This window comes from Colius striatus, chromosome 12 (genome assembly GCF_028858725.1).
Source record: "Colius striatus isolate bColStr4 chromosome 12, bColStr4.1.hap1, whole genome shotgun sequence".
NCBI lineage: Eukaryota > Metazoa > Chordata > Aves > Coliiformes > Coliidae > Colius > Colius striatus.
In genome coordinates this window covers 1,621,326-1,644,553 of record NC_084770.1, presented here as the reverse complement: position 1 = coordinate 1,644,553, position 23,228 = coordinate 1,621,326, and the positions used below count along the sequence as shown (strand labels likewise).

Here is a 23,228-nt window from a genome sequence, read left to right as displayed (position 1 = left end):
GGGGAGAAGGCCGGCGGGGTTAGTGGCGGCGGAGGCGAGCGCGGGGGCGAGCAGGCGGCTGAGGGGCAGGCGCTGTCGCCGTTGCGGCGCGCCGCGGAGCGTGAGGGCCCGTGACGGAGCGCGGCCGCAGCGCCATGGCGGGCGTGGGGCGGCGGCTGTGGGCCGCGCGGGCCCAGCCCCGGCTCTGAGCGCGATCCCCGCCGCCGCCCGCCTCCCCCCGCCCTCGGCCGCCCCTCGCCCGCGCTGCCCGTTCCCGCCGCGCCGAGGAGATGGCGTCGGGGCTGCGCGCCGCCGGTTTCCCCCCCTGGAAGCGGCACATCGCGGCGGAGCTGCGGCGGCGGGACCGGCTGCAGCGCCAGGCCTTCGAGGAGATCATCGCGCAGTGTAAGTGTGCCGCTGCGGCCCCGCGGGGTCGGGCAGAGCCGTGCTCGCCTCTCCCGGCCCCCGCTCCTCGCGAGGTGGGGACAGCGCCATGGGAAGGCGCCGCCGGCGCTTGGCGTGGCGTGTTCAGATGGCTGTTTGGGGGATGGCTGCTGGAACCCAGGCAAGCCGGGGTCTGCCCCGTTGAGGGCGATGAGTAGTTAGTTGGCTCGGCTCTCTTATGGGCTCGCTCCCGCTGTGGACAGTGGCAGTGTCCAAATTGTCTGTACAGCTCCCGCTGCGATGTTTATGGAGTTGAGAACAATAGTGCTATTGACTCCGTTCGCCCTCTCTGGTGAAATTTGGAGTTATTTGGGGCCGGGTCTTTCTATCCAGCGTGCACTTGCCCGTTCCTCTCCTGCCTCGGCTGTGGCCAGGAGCAAATGGGAGTGGTGAGGAGCCCTTAAGAGCTCCTGGCTCACACACTGAGGTACTGCACGTTACAGAGTGGGGGGAAAGCAAAGAAGCATCATCGGGACTGTGTGGTATTGGGCAGGACCAGTTGTCCAGCAGGTCTGTCTTATGTGGTGTTGTCATTTGAGGGGCTATAAAGAGTTTGAACTTTGAACTCTTTTCTGTTTTAGCAGATAATAATACCCTTGAGCAATGCCTCTGTTAAACTTCTGTAAGACAAGTCCCACACAGTATCTGGATGAACGAGGACTTCTTGGAGTTGTAGCTCACAGTAATGCAGTGGAGCTTTATGTAGTCTTTGCTGTGTCAGAATAATTTTATCTGGTTGAGGAAGAGGGTGGGAATCTGGTTTTGGGTTTTTTTGGCCATTTTCTAATTGTACCTTTTGTCCTTTCAGATAACAAGCTCCTAGAGAAGTCGGACCTTCATGCAGTGCTGGCTGATAAGCTTCAAGCAGAAAAATATGACTTGCAGAGCAGGCATGAGATTAGGTATTCAAAATTGCTTTTCTGTCAGTCAGCTGTCTGTCATGCACACCATAACCTAAACCATTGTTTGATGCAGTACACAACTTCTAGGCCACTTGGAGTAAAACAACCTGGGAAACCTTTTGAACTGAAATTAAACTGTAACTGACCCTAAACATGTAAAAGGTACAACATGCTTCCAGTATACAGTGCAGAGAGATCTGACCAAGTTTTGGACAGAAATGGGTTTCTCACAAACTCAGGGTATGGAGATGGACCAGAATGAGCTTTTGTTTCACATCTGTTTGCCTTGTGATGTTTAATGTCTGCCTGATATTACTTCCTGATGATTGTGCTGTGGCTCTTGAAATTGTTCCATGTTGCAAGCATTGCAGTGCAGAGAGGAAACAATGTCTTAGTTTCTCTCAGTCTGTGTTATCACATGGAAGGGGAGAATCTAGAAAATCATGATTGTGAAGTGTTAGCCCTAAGTAAGCACCAGATGCTTAAAAAACTGTCTTCTGCCTGCTTTTAGTAGTTTTTTTCCAGGTAACTTCCTCTCTAACCTGGGAATAGCAGTGTGGTGATGCAGACAGGCTGCTTGTGCTGTTGGCAGTTCAATCCACAGCAAACCCAACGTGATAGTGGTGTGTCCTTTGTCTGGACAGTGTGCAAGTCCCAGCAGGTGAAGGCTGTTGGGTTCTGCTCATGGTGTAATACTGAAAAGGCAGCTCAGAATTTCCTGCTTCTGTAGGAATGGCTTCCTCTGTTGAAGGGGAGGGGTTTTTTGTTATGTAATGCAGAACTGCCTGTGTATGTCTAGTTAGGGTACAAACCAAATAAATAGAATGAAGGCTATTCTGTGCTATTACTAGCAAGGAAAGAATAAATCCTGATTTTACAGGAATTGCAGGCAAAGTGTGACCTTTTAGCCCTCAGATGAGAGTTAACACCTGTGTAAAAGGTCTCAGAAGCTTTCTGATGAGCACACTTGTCTTGAGCCATCTTTGGTGTATGGGAATCTGATTCTAGTTAAACACCTCCTCAGAGAGATGAGGCTGAGAAGAAGTTCCTAGAAACAGCATCTTCCAAGTCAATGCTAAGCTGAACTCTGATATGGTCCTCAACATGTGGCAGCTTTTTTGAAACAGAATTCCCCAATTCTTAGATAGCTGAGGGAAAAATGTTCTTAATTACCTGAAGCTCAAGGAGGAGTATCTAGTGCTGGCTGTGGAAGTATGCATAACCAGAGCTGTAGGATGTTACCACAGGACTTGGTTTCCTGTCTGTCTGAACATAGTGGTTTGGATATGCAGAGTCTGGCAGTACACCATTATTTCAGTGAGGTGTTGTTTGGTGTTGAGATGAGCATTAGGTTGCTGATGTCGCTGTGAGACCTCTCAGCTTCTGAATGCATGACCTGTTTCCCACCAGACTGTTGTAACACAGAGTGACTGTGGAAGCAGATGCCTGCAATTACCCTGTTCTGCTTCTCTGCCGTAGTAGTGATGAACTGAAAGTCATTGTTTTTAGAAGCTGCAGTTTAAAGCATAGCTGTCAGTTTGCTCAAAGCCCATGTGGTGTGTGTATGGGTGCTTTATAAAAACCTGGCTTCTCTTCCTGTCTCTGTGACCTCAAAGACATGAGTGATAAGCATTGCAATCATAGTTGCTGGGGGAGTTTGGTACATATGTTCTTCTGGTGTGTAGAAATTACACTTTGTGGTACCACTGGGTGAAATCCATTCCAAACCTTTACATGGTGAGAGAGTAGAACACAGTTAGGACAGTGGAGAAGTGACTTGTAACTCTTGGGACTATAAACCCAAGAGCCTGGGACTATACTTTCTGGTTCCATGCCCTGTATTATGCTCTCTCTAGATATGGAGCATCTTCAAAGCCTGTCAGCTTCCCCAAGACACATCTGAGGCAGTAAAATATGTGTAATTTTCAGAATTCAGAGAGTGTACTTTTAATACTTAGTTGTCTTCAGGCAGATTTAAGCAAAGACTCTCTGTCTTCCACTGGAGTTTGAATCCTGTTTTAGAACTGTACAGAAATGTGAATTGAGTCCTCAGTAAACTTTTATTTCCCAGTAATGGCAGCTTGATTGGTGTGAAGTGTGTTGTGGGGGAGCTAGCTATGACTGAGTTCCCTGTGAATGACCTTCATCTCTGCTGTAGCATAGGAAATCCACGGGAGGTAACGTCCTGAGGCTGTCAGAGGTGTAGAAGCAACTGCTTTCCACTTTGTGACATCTCTTCTTCCTTTCTCTCAACCACCAGTCCAGGACATGATGGCACGTGGAATGATGCTCAGCTGCAGGAACTGGCACAGCTGAAGATAAAGCATCAAGAGGAGCTGACAGAGCTGCACAAGAAACGTGGCGAGGTCAGAAAGTCCTCTTGTGTCCTGTGTGGCCCACGCCTGGCTGTTTCTCACTGTGGCTTTAATTTGACCAAGCCTATTGGTCATCATTTTCTCCTGATTTCATGTGCATCCTTTTTAAGCTCCCCATGTTGATGATTCAGTTAAACCAGAGCTGATTGGTCTTTAAAACTGACAGCCAGGGCATAAGGTCCTTGAGCTGCCAGCACAGCGTGATGTTTAACAAGTGCTTAGTTTTGTGTTCCATGAAGAGGTTTTTAACTGTGTTTGTTAGAGGAGGAAGGAGCTGATGGAGTTTACAGAGCTATGCATGACCACTAGTTGTACACTGAAAAGGCTTGGGATGAGCGAGAATAGGTGCCTGTGTGTGGTTTCACTTGTCTCACTTGGCAGGACAGCTACTTAAAAGAGTGGACAAAACAAAGCACAAGCAAGGGTTGTCCTGTGGTGTTAGCCTGGAGTACTGGTTCTGCCATGGAGGTGCAGGAGGGAGCCCAGGAGTCCTGTAAGCTGTGAGACTTGGGCCTAGAAGAGAGGAAAAACCTCCTGTCCTTTTGTTTGCCAGGGGAAGATGTGGCAGCTTCATCACATCACAAAACTGGCTGTTAAAAACCACAGCAGTGGGTAGAATGAGTCCAGGAGCTAGTACCTGTGTGGTTCTGCAGACTTCTATAGGGAGAAGATGGGAGTGACCTGGAAAACACCTCCCTGGGGTTGTGGAGAAGCTCCACTGCCAGTAACTCTGACCTTTGCAAAGAGTAGACAGCTTTCTACAGGAGGTGGTGTACTGACTAGTCAAAAGCACTGGAAATTCCTTCATTCCCCCCAGAGCTGGTATGCTGTGCCCCAGGCAGGCTCCCACTCTTGTCCAAACTCAGCCTTCGTTCTCCACAGGCAGCAAGGCTCTGTGTGCTGTGGGGCTTGCTGCTGCCCACTGGCCAGGCAGTGGCTGCTTTGTGCTCACCTCTGTCCCTCTCTTGCCTGAGAGCTGCACCACTCCACCAGCAACGTTTTTAATGAGAAAACTCTTGCTGAAGCCTGTGTTTACAGTATGTGAGCTACGTGTTGCCTGTAAGGGCTGTCCTGGCATGACAGGAAGGTTTGGTGCTTGGTTGTTGGCACTCATCTGTTGATTTACTTGGCAGTTTTTAGTTTCTGTATTGGTTTTTGTGCTACTTTAAAAAATACCATGTCTTCCCCATTTGCATTCTGTGTGGTGTCACTTCAATAAAGAAAGCTTTTGAGGGAAGAGAGTGAGATACCAAAGGACAGTAACTTCCTGACAACTCATTCTTGACAGTGGATTCCCTCATTTAGTGTCCTGTCTCTTAGGGGTGGTAAACAGATCTGTACAGAAAGCTGTGAAAAAGGACCTGAAAGGTGTATGTGGAATGTTAGACTGGTCTGTAGCCTCTCTGGTTGCTGCTCAGGGTGTGTTTTCCAGCTGGCATTGCTGTGTTTTGTAATGTCATTCTCTCCTCTCCCTAGTTGGCCCAGTCTGTAATTGATCTGAATAACCAAATGCAGCAGAAGGACAAAGAGATGCAGATGAATGAAGCAAAGTGAGTAGGAATTGTTTTGTCTGTGTGGTTGGTATGAGACCCAGGCTTCTGGCTGAGTTATTTATTAGTGTTACAATATTCTCTAGGAGCCCTAGCCACGGGCTAAAAATTCTTTACAAATAACACAAAGATGATGGCCTAAGGTCCCAGAGGAGATCCTCATTGTCTTGTACATTTTGTTGCCATTCCAGGATTGCAGAGTATTTACAAAAGATCTCTGAACTGGAAACAGAGTGCCAGGAGTTGCGCAGCAAGCTGCAAGACCTTGAGCGAGCTAATCAGACGCTGAAGGATGAGTATGATGCTCTCCAGATCACCTTCAATGCCCTGGAGGAGAAACTGAGGAAAACTACAGAAGACAACCAGGAGCTGGTCTCACGTTGGATGGCAGAGAAAGCACAAGAAGCCAATCGTTTGAATGCAGAAAATGAAAAGGATTCCAGGTGAGGTTGATGACTTTGATAAATGTGGGGGTTGTATATATTATATTCTCAATATATTTATGAAGACTTACGAGTGCCTAAGATAAATCCAGATTTAGTTTTGATTTGAGATCTCTTGATCTCTTGCACAACACAACAGAAGTCCAGAGCTTTCAAAGAACCACAGAAGGGATTGGAAGGGACCTTGAAGGGTCATCCAGCCCAACCCCCTGCCAGAGCAGGACCACCTAGAGTAGGTGACTCTGTTAGCTTTCTTCTGGCCAACACAAATGGATGCTTTGTGATTACAAATCCTGTCTTTTAAAATGAGTAGCACCTCTTTTGTTTCTTAAGCAACACTTAGCTATGGCCTGAAGATCAGATAAACTGGGTTTTTTTCTGGTATTACATTTGAACCTCTCTTGTTCACGTTGCACCTTGATAAGAGTGCTAGTTTTCTCTTGTTACTTAGTTGTGTTTTGCCTTCTGCTGTAAGGAGTAGCTACCATCAGTCTGCAGTATGTATAACTTGCAAAAGGAAGCTTGTACTTTCCTTGCAAAGTCATAATTTTTCTTACTGTTCTGAATTGCTTCACCTCACTTCCCAGCTGACAAAGCTTCGAGACTAAGAGCTATAATACAAGTGTATATAATATACTTGTTTTGTATAGTATGTAATACAAGTCAAGTGTACTTGTGTACAAGTACTTGGCAGTTTTGTATTATCTTTACTTAGATAATCATGATTTTGTGCAAGTCCTGCTGCAAGCAAACCTGCATTCCTGTGGGTCATAAAGGGCTGTAGGTGCCCTTTGCTGTAGTGCTCTCTTGATGGATCTGGTGCTTCACTGTTCACAGTACACCTCACTCTCCCATGCTGAGTGTCTTGAAAAGCAGGACAAAATTAAGGCAGTGGTCTGATTACTTTACTTTTAAATCTTTATGAAGCTTATCAAAACTCTGCAGGGTGACCTTTGGAATGGGATTAGGGAGGTTTTTTACCAAATAACCTTGCTTTCCTTGTTTAGGAGACGACAAGCCAGGCTGCAGAAGGAGCTGGCAGAAGCTGCCAAAGAACCCCTGCCTGTTGAACCGTAAGCAGCCTTGATTTATAGAGTCTCCTTCATCCTACAGTTTTCTGCAGATGTGTGACAAGTGGTATCTTTGTTGTTACTAAATTTGGTGTTTAAACAAAGTGTTTAAACTTGGTGTCAAGTCAAAAATGCACAATAACTTTCCCTGCTTGCACTTACAGAAGAGGGAGCTCTATTGTGACTAAAGACTGAGAGTCCTAAAAATGGTTCATATGGGGAATACATCTTATCTCAACATGGAAACACTTGTTTTGGTGTCTTCAGTTGTCAAAACAGTTCTTCAGTCACAAAACAGTGTGCTCTGGAGATGCCTGCATTTAAGTGTTAGACTGCAAAGATTCCCTGTGGGGACAGGTACTGAGTGAGTTAAGGTGGGTGAAAGTGCATTGATTGATTGTTTCCATGTTGGGAGAGATTTATTCCATAGGAAGAAAATAGTTAGGTTTTCTGGCAAGCAGGAGATAAATTATCTCTAGTGTCTTGTTCTTTTTGCTGCTGTGTTTACTCCTGCGTGGTATTTAATCAGCTGACTGAAGTGGGCCTAGTTGATGGCCCTAGGTGCTTTGCACTGGGCAGATAAGGTTATTGCCATTTGTGTTGGCCAAATCCAGAGAAGGTGCACCTGCTGCCTTGTTAGTGTAAAGTGCTGAGGCAATCTTCAGAGCATGGTGCCAGAGCAGTGTCAGGCTTTTGCTTGACATCTGTTGTCTTTCTATCAGCAGGATGCAATCACATTGGGTCTCTGTCCTGTGTGTCCTTGCACATGGTGGGAGCAATGCCTCTGCTCTGGAAGAGGGCAAAGTCTGGGGTAGGCAGGAAGGGTGTGTATAAGGGGAGTGTGGAAGAGCTTGTAGCACTTGGGGGGGAAATTGGAACTGCAATAACACCACAACTAGCACAATTTGCTTAGCTTTTTTTAAAGAAATGTTTAGATGCTTCTGTTCCCTGAGCTTATTGAGTCATGATGCTCTGTGACAAAATTGCTACTGACCTCTGTGTCACAGGCCAGTGGACAGTCCCAAGCCAGAGGACAGTCTTCCCAGATTGTAAGGATAGTAATACCCTTTTATCCCCATTATTTGATGTCAGTGCACACAGAATGTTAACCACTTCAATAAATTATGTTGCACTGAGAGGGGAAAATGCATATCTAATACCTGTGGAGGCTTTCCCTCTTAAGCTTCTTCCTCTCCATTACCCAAAGCAAGACCTTCCTGACTGAGAGCTGAGCTGAGAGGTAGCTGTAGCACAATAGTCTGAACATTTTCCTTCCTGTTGTGGGGATGATGCTCTCAGTGTTTCATACATCATGTGATATGAGACATTGAGAAGTTAAAGAAGCCTGTTGGGAAAAAAAGAGATCTACAGAATAACTGCTTCTGTAAATTACATAAACTCTGCTTCACAGCTGGTTTTGATTCCTTTGTTTTGATTTGGTAATTTTAGAGAGTTTCTGTTGTATAAATACACTGCTTACCCGAGGGGGAAATTGCAGCATTTCAGGGAGTGTGCCCTGGTGTTTCTGTTCACTTCAGAAATACTGACTGAATATAGAGACCTCTTTTGCTGCAAACAATTCCAACAGCTCAAAGTTCAGACTTTACAAAAGAAATATCAGCAGAACTTGATAGATTTTTGTAGTGAAATATCAACCTGGTACTTTCAATCAGGGTGTGTATTTGCCATGGCCTTTTCATGGTGTGCATTCCTCCAAACCTTGGAAGGGCCATTATATTCTGAAATGAGAGATTAAAAACTGTCCCATCCTCTTCAATTCTTCTGCAGCTGAGTGTTACCTGATGGCAGATTTGCTTTATTCCTACTTAAATGCTGAATTTCAACTTCCCGTTCAGTCAAGTGGCATCGGGTTGATTGTGCTTTAAAACAGTTTGTCCTGCAAAATCAGCAGTGGGGGAAAAACCATCTTGGAAGGAAAAAATAAGAGATTGTCAGAGCCTGTGATGACTAATGGGGAAAAAACTTTCAGCATTAGCTGAGTGGCTTAGCTGCATTGACTTATGGTAATTGTGTTAGAACCTCATACCTCAGTCATACACCAACACTTCTGCGATGCATCAAGCAGAGTGTGGGCAGCAGGTCAAGGCAGGGTCTCCTCCCCCTCTACTCTGCCCTGGTGAGGCCTCATCTGGAGTCCTGTGTCCTGTTCTGGGCTCCCCAGCTCCAGAGGGACAGGGAACTACTGCAGAGAGGCCAGTGCAGGGCCACCAAGATGATCAGGGGGGTGGAGCATCTTCCTTATGAGAAAAGGCTGTGGGACCTGGGGCTGTTCAGTCTGGAGAAGAGGAGACTGAGGAGAGATCTTATTAATATCTACAAAAATCTAAATGGAGAGTGTCAGGGGGTTGGGGCAGTAGTTTTGTCTGTTGTATCCAGTGACAGGACAAGGGGTGATGGAAAGAAGCTGGAACACAAAGTTCCATTTAAACATAAGGAAAAACTACTTTACTCTGAGAGTGGCAGAGCCCTGGCCCAGGCTGCCCAGGGAGGGCGTGGAGGCTCCTTCTCAGGAGGGCTTCAAAACCCACCTGGTTCCTGTGTGACCAGATGTAGGTGGGACCTGCTTTGGCAGTGGGATTGGACTGGATGATCTCTAAAGATACCTTCCAACCCCTATACCCGTGATTCCTTAATGGAGCAACACCTGAAGCGTGACAGTGTAGCAAGTATCAGGATGTCTTTGGTGTGGATGAAGAAAGGAAATTCCAACTCTTGGGCTTTTCTTTTAATACTTCCTCGTTTTGGAACAACAAAAAAGGTGCTGTAAAATAGACTATTGCCTCTGAGTTAGCAGTAATTCCTGATTTTGCTGTAACTTGTGTGTTCTGTAACTGTTCAGCAAATGTAGTTCACTGTAGCAAAGTCTTGCTCAGATCTGATAGACCCTTCTAATGCTGTACGTAGTGCTGCCAGCCGAGATGTAATGCCTTCAGGAGGGAGAATCTGGAAAGGATGCCTGCCAGTATGCGGGGAGTGGAAATCCAGCCCTGTTGTCAGGAGTGTAATTGGCAGCTGGGAAGGAAAAACCTGAAATTTAGGTGCTGCTTGTGGTCGTTCTCAGACGTTGTATGTTGAGTGAGGATCTCTGGCAGTGACAGCTAGGTCAGCTGTTGTGTTGCCTGCATCTACCTAGGTGAGGGTTGGGCACAGACAGAGACAGACTCTGGAACAGTCACCCCCTCAGTTCAGATGCATCCGTGGGTGGCTTGCATAGGAAGCTCTGGCTGTCTGAAAGTGAAGTGTTTTCTCTCCTTCAGCAGGGATGATGATATTGAGGTGCTGGCAGATGAAACCTCCGACACAGCCGAGGAGACGTCCCCGGTGCGAGCCGGCACCCGGCCAGCCAGGTGTGTGCACCAGGAGGTTTCTGTACCGTGGCCTTGAGGAAAAACAAGGGGTGTTACTTGGGAATCTTACTTAGAGCTCTTGCTTGCCTTTAACTGGAACACAGTTTAATACTTGCCCCAGAACTGCGTGGAAGCTGTGTGCTGTGTCCTTTGTTACCATGCTTTAGATTGGCTGTTTTAACTAAATTATGCTAGTCTCTGGGGAATCTGTTTCCTCTTACAACCAAAACAGACAACAAAGTGGGCATTGCAGTGCCACTTACTGCACAGGATACTGTGACTTTGCTGGGTTTTTGGGTTTAGCTGAAATGCTGAAAAGATCTCCACCTGGATTAAATGCATCTTTTTCTCCCTCTAAAATAGCAGTGAGGGGAAAGCAAGAGGCAGTTACATGAGAGCATAGATTGACTGAAACTTCAGGCTTGCCAGATGAAAACCAGTAATTCCCAGGGTGGAGGCTGAGGGAAGTCAAAGAAACTTCGCTCAAATGATATTCTGAGTTGTTGTTAGTGGGGACTTTTGAACTGATGCCTGCCTTTGGTGTTTTCTGTCTTCGGATTGGGTCTGCAGGGGAGGGAGTCTTTCCAGAGACTTGTTGCTGTGAAATGTGTTTGTGTTGATCTTTCTATGGAGAAGCTATTCACAAGGTTTAAACCTGTCCTCCCCTCCTTCAGTAAGCGACTCTCCCAGCCAGCTGGAGGCCTTCTGGACTCTATCACTAATATCTTTGGGTAGGTTAGAACGCTTTCACCTCTTTGTTTTATATATTGGTTTCGATGTACACCAAGATATTGGTGATGCAGGGAATACAAACAAAGAATTTCAGCCTTTCTTCTAGCTTCTGCCTTTCTTTTTTTTTCTTTCTTGTTCTCAACTTCCTGTTTCTTCCATCTTGCCGTGTGCTGACCTCTGACCTTTCCCTCCAGTCTGTCTGAGTCTCCCCTTTTGGGACATCCATCTTCTGATGCTGCCAGGTGAAAACATTATCCACTCTTAGTCCAGCATGTGAATGTATTCCATTGAAGTAATGTGGAACCCAGCTGCATTATCCTGACTAGATTTCAGATGTTGGTAATGCTGGCTAGGAACTGTCTACAATTAGAGAGGCAATGAGCCCCTCTTTGTGGAGAGAGAACGTGGAGTTAGCTCTTACTTTCCAGTGCACTTTGCTCCTCTGATGGGGTTATTTGGAATAAGTCACTGGACTCAGTGTTCAGTATCCAGAGTGGACCCAGTGCTCCTAAGTCAAGCTCTGTGTTAGGTAATAGTCTGCTTAAGTGGTGCAGCCTGAGCATTTGAATTGAGCATCTTGCTGCCCGGGATGCAGCGCTGCAGTGGTGTGGAGTCTCCCTAGACAGAATAATGGAGTTGCAGTCTCTCCAGCTGAACTCAGCTGCAGTCATTACCATGTTCCTCTTTCCTGTTAAAAAACCTAACACTGCTCCAAAATGAGATCAGTAATCAATTCAGGTGCCTTACCTGCTGTACTCTGAAATACCTAAAGCCTGAAGTGGATGTAGCGTTACATGACAAATGTGATTTTTGAAAGGTGGGCTGGAAGAAAGTTAAAAACTCCTTTCCCCATTCTTTAAACCACAGTACAGTGTAGATGAGTGACAGGCACAGGTCTGGATGAACTCAAGAGGAACGGTGTGCACTTCTTGTTTTAAAATGTTTCCCGTTTGTTTCATCTCAGGAGGCGTTCTGTGTCCTCGTTCCCTGCTCCCCAGGATAATGTAGAGCCACATCCAGGTGCCAGTAAAGAAGTGAGAGTGCCCACTACTGCCATATGTGTCTTTGTAAGTATTGAAGGAGTCCCAGCTTTTACCATTCCTTCTTCTGCCTTTGGGGGAAGTGAATCCCGTCTGTGTGGGAACTGGTCTCCTGCAACTCTTTCCATTAACCTTGCCAAACAAGATGGAATTCTTGGTTTGGTAGCATAGTTCATTCCATTTAATTCTTAGCCCAAATGCTCCTTGGAGCCAGGGTGCTTGATGTCTGTCTTACCGAGGTCGATGATGATCAGTAAAAGGTCTGAGAGCACAGGGAAATTACACTCCACTACCCTCTTGGCTCCCAGCAGTCCCCCTTCTGTCATGCTGTAGTAGAGCTATGATTAAGGAAGAGATTGCTGACAGTTTGAGATTAATTCAGTTCCAGTTCTCCACAGTGAAAGGAGTTGTGGCACTGAGTGTCATCCAACAGAACTGGTAAAGAGGAGCTTGTGGTAGTGGAGTGTCTTCACTTGTTGTGTGTGATCTGAAGTTTTCAAGCTGAGACCTCCTTTGTGTGTTGTTTTGGCCCCATGAGGCCAAACTTTAATGTCTGGGAAAAGCATTGCCTTCAAGTGAAAGGTACCAATGTTACCTGAAGTGAAAGTAGTTGTAACTGAAGTGACAGCCTGGAGCTGGTTTGAATAGGGAGCAATGGAGGAGGTGCTTTTTGGAACATTTCTCCCTCTCTGGTGATGTACAACAAGCACAGTTGATCATCAGGTATAATCCTGGCCAATGTAACCATAAAAGGTGTTGCTGAGCTATATATGTGAGATTTTCAAGAGCCATGTGAGTGGTTATGTTGTTTTCACCTCTTGATCTTCTGTAATTCCATCTGAGATTCCCAAAGCAGGGCAGCCTCCCTTTGTAGAGTCACAGAATAATTTGGATTGGAAAAGACCTTTTAGATTGAGTCCCAGCCCTCCCCTCACACTGCCAAGCCCACCACTAACCCATGGCCCTCAGCACCTCAGCTACAGGGCTTTTAAATATCTCCAGGGATGGTGACACCCCTATGGAGGGACAAGCCATGGTAGACTATGCTGACTCCTTGTCTTGGCAATGTTGAAAATGCTGCCTCATTGCAAGTGCCCACTGTGCAGCAGGAGTAGGATCAGCTGCAGTAGGGCACCTGTCAGACTGTGGCAATGTGGAGCTGATGTGTGGCTTGCACTGCAGTATTAGAGAGAAAAGGCCCCAGCTCATTTCAGGAGAATCCATGTGTCCTTCTGGAGATGATGCCTGTGCTCTGGGGCCTGTGTGGAGTGTGAGGAGATGTCTAGATCCAGCAGAGCATTCCAGGAACAGATGCAAGGACTCTGTAGCAGAGATTTGGCAGGTACAGGGAGCAGACCAGGCTCATGTCTGGTGAGATGAGTACTACAGGCTTGGGAAGGCAATGAACGTTGTCAGTTGTTTCAGCTGTCATTCTTGGAGGCAGTGACTGGGGAAGAACTTGGACTGCTTTTGTTCTGAGTGACTCTTTTGCAGTTGTAGAAAGCCCAGTTTTCAAGTGTCTGATCTTTTTGAAAGAGCAGTTACTGAAAGTACTTAAGGGAATGCAGCAAATGTGGGATAATACTGGGTAGAATAAAGTAGCAAATAGTAGCATAAAGCTTGTGAAATTAACAGTGGGAGAAAAAAAGGGAAGAATCTGAACATTCTCATAGGTTTTGCTAGGTCAAGAATTGCTATGAAGTGGCCAACTCAAGCTTCAGAACATGAATCTGTGAGAGAGCAGGGGAGTGACTGCAACTGCAGACAGGAGCCACAGCTCATGCCTCAGTTCTCTGAGAGAAGGTGCTTGGTCACTAATAGAGAGCAGCATTACCACCAGTATGCTAAATAAATGCAGCTAACCTGTTGTGCTGTTTTCTAGAAGACTTTTCCTAACTCAAGCCTGCCTTGAGTGTTTTGTGGTTGCATGAACTGACTGGTTCATGTTCCATGGCTGACGCTAGGTGGAGAAATGAGAAGTTAGCTTCCTTCTGCAGCGTTTCACATGCTACTGTGTTCTGTCGTGCCCTGCCTTAAGTTTTTTTCAGAACCTTAAGAGCCTTACCTTATAAAGCTTAAACTTATGAAGCATTGTGAGACTTCATCACTGCTGTTGAGTCCTTGCTAGTGTTTTTCTTTCTGTGCTTTTGTTTCTTTAGACAAGGATCAGCCTTCTTGCTCTGTTCACCACCAACCATAGTAGAGGTTCAGTCTGTGACTTTTTGTCCTTTATACTGCTGAAAGATCTACAGCTGTGGTTCTGTATGACCTTTAACTTCAGTAGCTTTTGAATCTGTGGGGTTTGGGGTCTGTGCTAATTCCATTTCGGGTGTCTGTTGTGTTCCTCCCACTCCTCAGGATGCCCATGATGGGGAGGTGAACGCAGTGCAGTTCAGCCCTGGCTCCCGGTTGCTGGCGACAGGAGGCATGGACCGGAGGGTTAAGCTTTGGGAAGTCCTGGGAGGTAAACTGTTTTGCTTTGGGGTTTGGTGGAATGCTAAACCAACTCATAGTTCACTTTGTGTCAGCTTCTGTTCTAATCCATTGCTTAAGTTTTGTTCGTCTTTCTCTGTGCAGATAGGTGTGAGCCCAAAGGTTCCCTCTCTGGTAGTAATGCTGGGATTACAAGCATAGAATTTGATAGTGCTGTGAGTATCTGTGCAATATCCACTCTTTGTGATGGGGAATAGATGGAATTACGGTGTGCTCTGCTATCAATTTCCATTCTAACACTTTGAAAAGCTACCTAAGAAATGAGTTAAAGTACTTACAAGACTTAACTGCAAATAGTTGCAAATTGTACCCAAAGGTCTTGATTTGATTTGCTGCAGTCTGTAGTTCTCATCTTTGGTTTACAATTTGAAAGATGATATGCAGCTCAGACTTTGGCTGTTACGATCATTACAACAAAATACACCAGGCTTGAGTAAGAAATCAGTCTTCAGGTTCCCACTAAAGCTGGTGTGACAGCACACAAGAAGCAAATACACTGAGGTTTTATTTCTGAGGGGCTTGTTTCCCAAAGTGCTCTGCAGAGGTCTGTGACGAATAGTAAAAGGTCTGATTATCCTGAGACTCGCACTTCCATGACCTGTTCTCCCAGCAGTTTCTCACCAGTCACGGCACAGTAATGGTGTGGCTGGCAGAGTGTTTGCTGACAGCTTGTGATGTGTTCAGTTCATGTTAACCTCAAGTACTGGAGACATGACTGGGATCAGCATCCAACAGTCTTGCCTGAAGGAGTTTGGGGTCTTGGATTGCTGTAACTGGACATGTGATCTGACTTTGCTCCTGAGACCTCTCCTGTGACATGGTGCCATGCTGCACAGGCAGTAGACCAAAGGTGACATCACTTCTTCCCTTTGGGGATTCTGTCTGCTAATCTTTTCTGATACACACCCAAAAGGATCTTTCCTTTGGACACTGACAAGCTCATTAGAGATTTGCTGGTGCTGTTAATCTGCAGGAGAAACTAGCTCTGGTTTTTGGCAAGCTGCTTGAACACATTTGAAGTGAGATGCTAATGGGCTTTAGGGATTCAGGGAGGTCTTTTGAGATGGAGTTGCGAGTGTGAATCTTGCATGACACTTCTCCATCAGGGATGACTTGGAAGAGCCCTAAGCCTGAAGCTATTGAGAAGTCAGTTTATTTCCTTGGACAGACTCATTTAGGTTTTGGAATCATAGTTTAAAGTGTCAGAATTGTAATGAAAATGGCAAGAATTGGGCTAATTCCCCTCTGAGGCCTGAGCCGTAGGGGTACGGATTATGAGTGTAAACTAGAACCTGTTTCCTCACTGCAGCAGAAGGGAAAGGAGACTGTTGTTATTCCTTTGACCTGTAGTCATGGTTCTACAAATCACTGCCACATTTGGATGAGAAGAAAAAGCCATACCCTCTTTGCAAGCTGTTACACCAGCTTTCCTTACTGATGCCTGCTGCTGTGGTCTTGGCTCTTGGCAATATGGCACTAATATGGTTTTAATGATTTACTGGAAGTACTTTAGAGTTTAATTTGCTTATTGACTTGCAGAAGTAGTTTTAAATTAATCTTGTGTTCACAGGGTTCTTACCTCTTAGCAGCATCAAATGACTTTGCCAGCAGAATCTGGACAGTTGATGACAATCGATTACGGGTGAGTCTCGTGAAGCAAAGCAGTGCTCGGGCTGTTGCTGTCCTGTATCTGCAGTTTTATCTAAGGGGCCATGGCAAGTTTTGCTTGGCCTAGTTATAACAAGTAGCAAGGCTAAAGTGTTTGATTTTTATTCTCAATGCCTTTGGAAGATTCCTCTTCTCCCAACTCCTTTGTACGCAGTTTGTCTCCAACACTTAGCTCTAGTGTAAAGAAGGATTCACCTCTGTCCAGAGGTGCTTTCTAAGAGAGTTTTTTCTTGTCATGCCTATATATACTCTTCTCAGCTTTTTATTTTTAGGAGGTGCTACTTTGATGTTCTGAAACTTCTGACATTTCCCATGTCAGTTGTAACCTACAGTTGCATTGTAATTTACTGGGTAGCTCTCAGTGTGGAGGTGTCAGGTCTCACTTAGGAAAGTGAAGGGTATCAGTTCTTTTGCAGCTTTTGTTAGGCTGCAAAACCCGCTGTTGGATGTGAGTTGAAGTGAATAGAAGTGGAGCAGGCTATAGATTACTCACTACAAAGGTAGCTATCCCTGCAAACATCCACCTGGCTTCACAGTATCTTCCTGTTACTTCTTGGTGTGCTTGGTGACTGCCAGCTTTGGGTGATGCATTCAGTGTTCACTGAGATGAAGTCGTGTGACACAGATTGTCATGGCCTGCATGTGAGCAGAACTGAAATCATGGTAAATCTTGCCACAAGCTCCCTATTTGAATGCAAATATCTGTAATGATTGTGCAGCAAGAGCAGGACAGATGGAGAGTGAAAATTCAGGTTTCTTTCTTAGAGCTTGAGTCGTTTCTTCAGTGCTCATTGTGGCATGATTTGATCTTTCAGAGTTGATGTATCAAGTTTAATTCTTTTCCCAGACTTCACATTCTTAAGGGGTTTTGGTTTTGTCCCAAGCCCAGATCACTTTGTGCAGCCAGATAGTCCTTTGAGTTGTTAAGAAAATCTCAGCTCTGTAACAAAGACTCCTCTTTTCACCATTCTTTCTTCAGTCACTATCTATTTGTGATTTAGTGTGTGAATATTCAGCAATTTGAAGTGAATGTGGTTCATGTTCTTCTCAGCCCTACAAAGCCTCCCCCTGCAGTTACAGAAACTGCTGCAGGGAGTTCTTCTGAGATCTGTGGTTGTCTTGGCTTTGAGATGTAAAAACAGTTGAGACTATACACCCTCTTATGTCCTTGAGAGATGTTCATTGTACACACCTGAGGGCACATTTTCCATTTTCAGCCTGCTTTAATCCCTTCTCTTCACTGTTCCTGGAAGGCTGCATTGCAGTGTCTGTGAAATGGAAAATGGAAGTATTGGAGAGCTCACAGGTTCCTTGAGTAGCCAGAGAAGCTGCAGCCAAAGGTAGCCTGTGTCTCCCAGCTGAACTCCGTGCCACTTCACAGCCCTGCTCAGCATTAACCTCTCGTTAACACCATACATTGACTTTCCTCCAAGCAGTGCAGCAGACATGCAAATTATGATTTAATATCCTCTTTGAGCTGTTAATATTGTGGAAATGGGTAAGCTGGGAGGAAAGGAAGCAAGTGGAACTGCAAGTTGACAGCGTGAATCTCTTGCCCTCAGCACACCCTGACGGGGCACAGCGGCAAAGTGCTGTCAGCCAAGTTCCTGCTGGACAACGCGCGCATCGTGTCGGGGAGTCACGACAGGACCCTCAAGCTCTGGGACCTCCGCAGCAAAGTTTGTAAGGACACATCACTACTGTCTTTCACCTGTGTTCTGTGCTTCTGCTGAATGTCTAGTACCAGCTAGCTTAGTGGGAGTCTAAAGAAGCAAAAACCAGCAGCCCTGCCATCTTCTGTTGGAACTTGAGTAATTGGATTCTTTCTGCCTCTTACCTGAAATAAGAAATGGTGTGTGTGCAGGAAGCACTGTTAATGCTATTATGTTAACAGCAGCTGTGTTCTCTGAATCCTCTCTGTTTACCAGGCTGGAGGGGAGGGAGAAGTATTTGAGTCTTCCACTAAAAGCTTGGAGCCAGGTCAGGGTTTTTAACCCTGCGATGAATGAAAATGTCTCTTTGAAATGTACCAGTTTTTTCCAACATCTCAAACGAAGGAAAGGCTAGGATACAGACTTTTCTTTGTGAGATAACATCTTATTTCCTTGGCTTTTCTCCTGTTGATGCCTCTTAAACCTCCTTGTTCTGAGAGAGAAGCCAAGATTCAAGGTTACCTTGATACCTGGACCGCAGACATAGGTCAAGGAGACAGTTTCTTGTTTTAACAATAGGAAATAGCTGTCTAAATACCAAGTGGAAGTAGAGCAGCTGTCGTGGGAGCATTTAAAGGGATATTAGCCACAGCAAAAGGGATTGAGAAGGGCAGAGAGGTTGTTGAAGACTTAAGTCAGGATTATTCTAAGACAGTTTATCTGCCCTGTGGCACGCCTTGGACACTGCTCTGGGTGGGCACTGTGTGTGTATGGGGGGGGATAGTGACAATTTTCTGTCTCTGTGCTCATCGGTTTGTGAGGTCGAAATTTCAGTGTGTCACCTTTGGTTTATCCTTTTTTAGGTATAAAAACAGTGTTTGCAGGATCTAGCTGCAATGACATCGTATGTACTGAGCAATGTGTAATGAGTGGACATTTTGATAAGAAAATCCGTTTCTGGGACATCAGGTAAAAGCACTGTAAGAGTGTAGGAATGGTTCTGGGATTGCTGTCTGGGTGCCAGCCGAACTAGGGAGCTCTTCTTTCCCAGCTTGGAAGCTAATGAGACAACTACAAGAGTTGCCGAAGGCCACTGAAAGAGATTTTTGTTAGTACTTGTTCCTGGTTAGTGTTTTGGGGTCGGGGTTTTCTTTTGGGGATGCTGTTGCTGTTCTGAAAGGGCAGTCTGCTTTCTTCTAAACATTTTGCATTGATCAATACTTGCTGTTCTACATGTTACTTAGTTTTTCAAAGGGTGGCTTTGTGAGGAAAGGAGTATCTGTACCTATTGGCTGGAAATGTTATCCACCAAGTAAGATTTAGTTGGGGGAAGAATCCAAATGGGAGAATAAATTGGTGATCCTTTTTCTTTTCTTCCGCACTGGGACGAGTCAACATTTTGATGCATTGCTTTGGCCTCTGGGCCCTGGTTTACTCTTTCTCTCATTCTTTCTATCTCCAGGACTGAAAGCATAGTAAAAGAACTGGAGCTGCTTGGAAGAATCACAGCTCTTGACCTGAACTCAGAGAGAACAGAGCTATTGACCTGCTCCCGTGATGATCTACTGAAGATCATTGACCTGCGGGTTGGTGCTGTCAAGCAGACGTTCAGGTGAGTGTGTTCCTCCCAGGAACACGGTGAATTTCAGAACTGTGGATTGCAGATTGCCCTCAGCTGCTGGAGTGTTTGTCAGTATCTCCATAGGGAGAGCAGTCTCTTCACTTTTTTCTGTGTGGTAGAGAAGTTCTCTGGAGTGTAACAGTGAAGATCTGCTCTGGTGAATCGCTTCATTTACTTTCTCCAAGATGATAGCTTGGCTTAGAAGCCTTTGGCCTAAAGGAGAGAAATTTTTAGGTGCAATTGAGAGAAGGGTGTATGAGAGATGAGAATTGTGATAAAGGGATGCTGGAGTTAATTCTGAACCATGTAGGAATCCTCACTGTGCTCTTTAGTGACAACCTGCAAGTCCATCTTCTTACAAATGAATTTACAGTTATCTGATTCTACCTTTTCAGTGCCCAGGGATTCAAGTGTGGCTCTGACTGGACAAGAGTTGTGTTCAGGTAAGGTCAGGTACAGGCAAGATACCTGATAAATCTTTCCCCAGCAGAAGTGAGTGATTAGTGATCCTTGGCTGCATTGTCCTTGTTTACAGCTAGAAAAACTGAGTTGGAGTTTGTGATTTTCCTGAGGCAACCTCCTGGTGAAGACAGAATAGATCTGTAGCTGTTGATCCAATGTCTGAAACTTTCTGATTTCAAAGTGCTTTCACCTCTTGATGTTAGCAGCTGCTAACACATGACTCTTAGGACTTTTAATGCCAAGTTGTTTGCTTAGAGGGTTTTGGGTGGGGTGGTGATGTGTGCCGATGAATTGCTGACTGGAAAACTGTTCTCTGCCTTCTGCACCTTCTGTGATCTCACAGCCCTGATGGCAACTATGTGGCTGCTGGTTCAGCTGATGGGGCTCTCTATGTTTGGAATGTGCTGACTGGGAAATTGGAGAGGACACTTGCAAAGCATCACAGGTGAGGGGGAGCTGGCCATTTAATCTGAAGCAAGGATCTGGGTTGGGGATCTTGCTGAGCCATGAAAGAACTGTAGTCATACTGGTTTGCATCTTGAATTGGTGCATGGATATTTTTAATGTGCAGATTCTTTGTGGTTTCATGGCAGTATTCTCTGAATTAAATTAGGTTAGGTTTGTTATTGTTCATCTTCAACTGAGATACAGTTCTAATGAAGTATGTTGAGTATATTCTGAAGAAACTGTATGTCTCATGCTCTTAAGCCCAAGTCTTGTGAGAGCTGAGAGGCTGCTTTTTGTTTGATAGCCAGAGCACTATAATCCTTCATTCCACTGCTAAGTGCTGTTGGTTTGTTTTTATAAGCTTACACCTGTCTTCTGTTTCAGTTCTTCTATCAATGCAGTTGCGTGGTCCCCAGCGGGTACCCACGTTGTCAGTGTGGACAAAGGAAACAAGGCTGTCTTGTGGTCTGAGTTCTGACTGGATGGAGGGTGAGAGGCAGAGCATCCTGTCCTGCTGTGTGGTGCTGCTGGTCCGTGGCTGGACAAAAGGGAGACCCCGAGCCCAGACCCACCCTTGGGCGGGATACGAAGAAGCGCGTGGGCTTCGCTTTCCAGGGGAAAGTCCTAAAGCAATGGAGAAGGGGCCTGAGTCAGAGACTTCTTATGGCCATAACTGCACTGTGGCACTCGGACTCAGCAAGGGATTAGCTGTTCTGGATGGAGAATTCTACTGAGTCATGCCTTTACATGCATTATCTATGCACCAAGTGAAGCTGAAGATGCTAGTGGGATTCCTCAGCAGACAGCTGTGCCAAATACCCTGTCACACTAATGTATCTACAGCACTTCTGAGTTGGGAACGTTGGGAAGAAGATACTGTATATGCTGACTTAACACATGTCCCCTCTCCCTTGTTCTGCTCTTGTTGGCCTAGTTCAGGCATGGGGTGAGAAGATCCTGACGTGTGGACAGGTCATAGGCAGGCTGAAGTGTCGGAACAGCTTTTCAAGAGAGTCTCCCTGGGCCCTGGCAGCTCTGCCTTTGAGTTACCAGCTCAATTCAGAGCTCCTCTCATCCTGACACAGGTTCTGCAGCACTGTCATGGGAACTCTTTAGACCAGTTTCACGTGTTCTTAAGGCAGTGTCTGTTCTTCAGGACTTCTGCACTCTGTTGATAAAACGCCCTTCAGCAGCTTGGGTATCACAAAATAGGAGACTTTTCCTCTTTTATGCCACGGGCAGTTGGGTTGCTGGGTGGGAAGAGAGAGAGGTTCAACTCCTGTTGTGCTGCTGTGACAAGGAATGTAGTCATACTGTGACTTCAGTACCAGAATATTGATGTTTTGGTCCCTTTTCCTCTTCATCTGTCCTGTCTTGACGGCTGCCAGCAGAACACAGGGGAGTAGCAGTGGGGCTAAATCCCAGATCTCTTGTTTTGGTGCTGGCAATTCCAGGCCACTTGCCCCCTTCTCGAGCACACGTGCAATATTGCTGTGAGCGCTGGAGCCCTCTGTGCTACGAGCAGTGGCTTGGCTCAGCCCCTGTCGAAGCATCCAAAACCATGATGTGGCTGGGCCTGAGCTACCTGGCACAACTTTCTCCAGCCAAACCTTTCCACGTCATCTGGGCCTCGAGACAAGCCACCAGCGTTTTATTGCCTTTTTATTTGCACTTTATTTTCTTCTTTCCTGATAGTGTTTTACTGAGAATTGTGTTCTTGGGAGGGGCTGGATTAGGGGGCAGCTGCTGTAACAAGCATCTCTCTAACCTGGCCTTTTGTTCAGACACGTTCTGCAGAGGGGAATGAGAGTATACAGGGCAAAGGTTTTATTTATTTGGCTGCCCAGAAGAACTTGATTGTAAATAAACTTGTGTTCTGCTTTTAAAACCCCACAATGCTCTGATTCCTTTATTCTGTGTGTCTGTGATCTTGCTGTGAACAAGCAGAGAGGGGGAACCTGAAATAGTTTGGAGGGGTTTTTTTGCCTGGTGAAGTGTGGATTTGTGTTCAGTCACATTGTGGGATTTGGCCTAGAGGGGGAAAGAGGATAATGCTCTTAGCCTGAAGCTGGGCATCCTGCAGATACAACTTGGTCTTGCCCTGTCTCAGAAATACTGCCTTGAGGCTGAAGGAGGTCTTGCCACGTTGAGCAAGTACCCCTGGCCTTGAAAAGATGTTCTCGTGGACATGGTGGATATATCACTGAATTGAGCAACTTGGTGTCTGTATTTCAGACACTGCTGAAAATAAATGGGTTTGGTTTGCTGTAGTACTTTGCTGCCTCCTTAAGTTTTTAAGCCAGTAGTAGCAGTTAAATATTTCTTTAGAAACACAGAAACCCCTGTGGAAGATGATGCTCAGGTTCCTGCTTCAGGGTAAGGAAGCAAAGCCTTCAGCTGTTTGACATCCCAATTTAATGTGTAACTAAGGCATCACTGACCACCCTCCTGTTTTCAGAGGGAAAGAAGCCTCTCCAGCTCTTGAAAGTGAGACTTGTGGCCAAAATGAAATGATTTCCCACTGGCATTCTGAAGCATTTCTGAAGGAAAGGTAACTTTTCTTTGTCTCCTTGTCTGTTCCTGTGGCAAAAGGTCCTTCTGGAAAAGGCACCCTCCAGGAGCCTGGGTGACCTTGGTTACCATGGAAAAGCAGGTCACTGAATGAGGAGTCAGCATGATGAAAGATTATTGGGAGATTAACATCATAAAAGCTGCAGGCTCTGCTCAGGAGGATCAGAATGGGTTCAGGATGTTTGTAATTCAGGCTGCTATACTTGTGTTTTTCTACAACATGGGTGCAGGATCTTACACAAGGAGCTTTGTTTTGCCTGTTGGGAAGTAGGTTAATAATACTCAAGGATAATGGCTAGAGGGCTAAGACCTTAAGCATTTTAGATTAAAATTCCTTAGGGCCATGGTAGGTAGGAAATTCTGGGGACCCATTTTAGGGGTTGGGTTTTTTTGATTATGGTTCATTTGTTT

The 23,228-nt window shown here is 45.8% G+C and overlaps 1 protein-coding gene and 2 non-coding genes across 7 annotated transcripts; all 3 read left to right on the top strand.

Annotated features, from left to right (window-relative positions):
- Positions 1–188: 188 nt before the first annotated feature.
- Positions 189–22,142, top strand: ATG16L1 (autophagy related 16 like 1). 5 transcript variants are annotated; one of them, XM_062005700.1, is made up of 18 exons: positions 189–384; positions 1,232–1,325; positions 3,586–3,691; positions 5,177–5,250; positions 5,442–5,693; positions 6,701–6,766; positions 10,045–10,131; positions 10,806–10,862; positions 11,828–11,930; positions 14,262–14,367; positions 14,481–14,551; positions 15,967–16,038; positions 17,627–17,747; positions 18,580–18,685; positions 19,179–19,328; positions 19,733–19,780; positions 20,143–20,244; positions 20,631–22,142. In XM_062005700.1, exons 1-18 carry the CDS (start codon positions 270–272, stop codon positions 20,722–20,724), a joined length of 1,824 nt encoding a protein of 607 aa, XP_061861684.1. In that variant the 5' UTR covers positions 189–269; the 3' UTR covers positions 20,725–22,142. The 5 variants fall into 5 exon arrangements, with proteins under 5 accessions (XP_061861684.1, XP_061861683.1, XP_061861686.1 ...); XM_062005699.1 differs by having other exon boundaries at positions 10,042–10,131; XM_062005702.1 differs by lacking the exon at positions 10,806–10,862.
- On the top strand, positions 12,142–12,412 carry LOC133626544 (small Cajal body-specific RNA 6). The gene has a single exon (XR_009819617.1). It is a non-coding gene; the product is annotated as a small Cajal body-specific RNA 6 (non-coding RNA).
- LOC133626545 (small Cajal body-specific RNA 6) lies at positions 14,940–15,202 on the top strand. The gene has a single exon (XR_009819618.1). It is a non-coding gene; the product is annotated as a small Cajal body-specific RNA 6 (non-coding RNA).
- Positions 22,143–23,228: the final 1,086 nt, after the last annotated feature.

Coding starts and splice junctions, on each gene's coding strand:
- ATG16L1 (XM_062005699.1), top strand. CDS start 270: ATGGCGTCGGGGCTGCGCGCCGCCGGTTTCCCCCCCTGGAAGCGGCAC. Junction 17,748..18,579: donor GGACCTCCGCAGCAAAGTTT/GTAAGGACACAT, acceptor ATCCTTTTTTAG/GTATAAAAACAGTGTTTGCA. Junction 19,329..19,732: donor GCTGTCAAGCAGACGTTCAG/GTGAGTGTGTTC, acceptor CTACCTTTTCAG/TGCCCAGGGATTCAAGTGTG.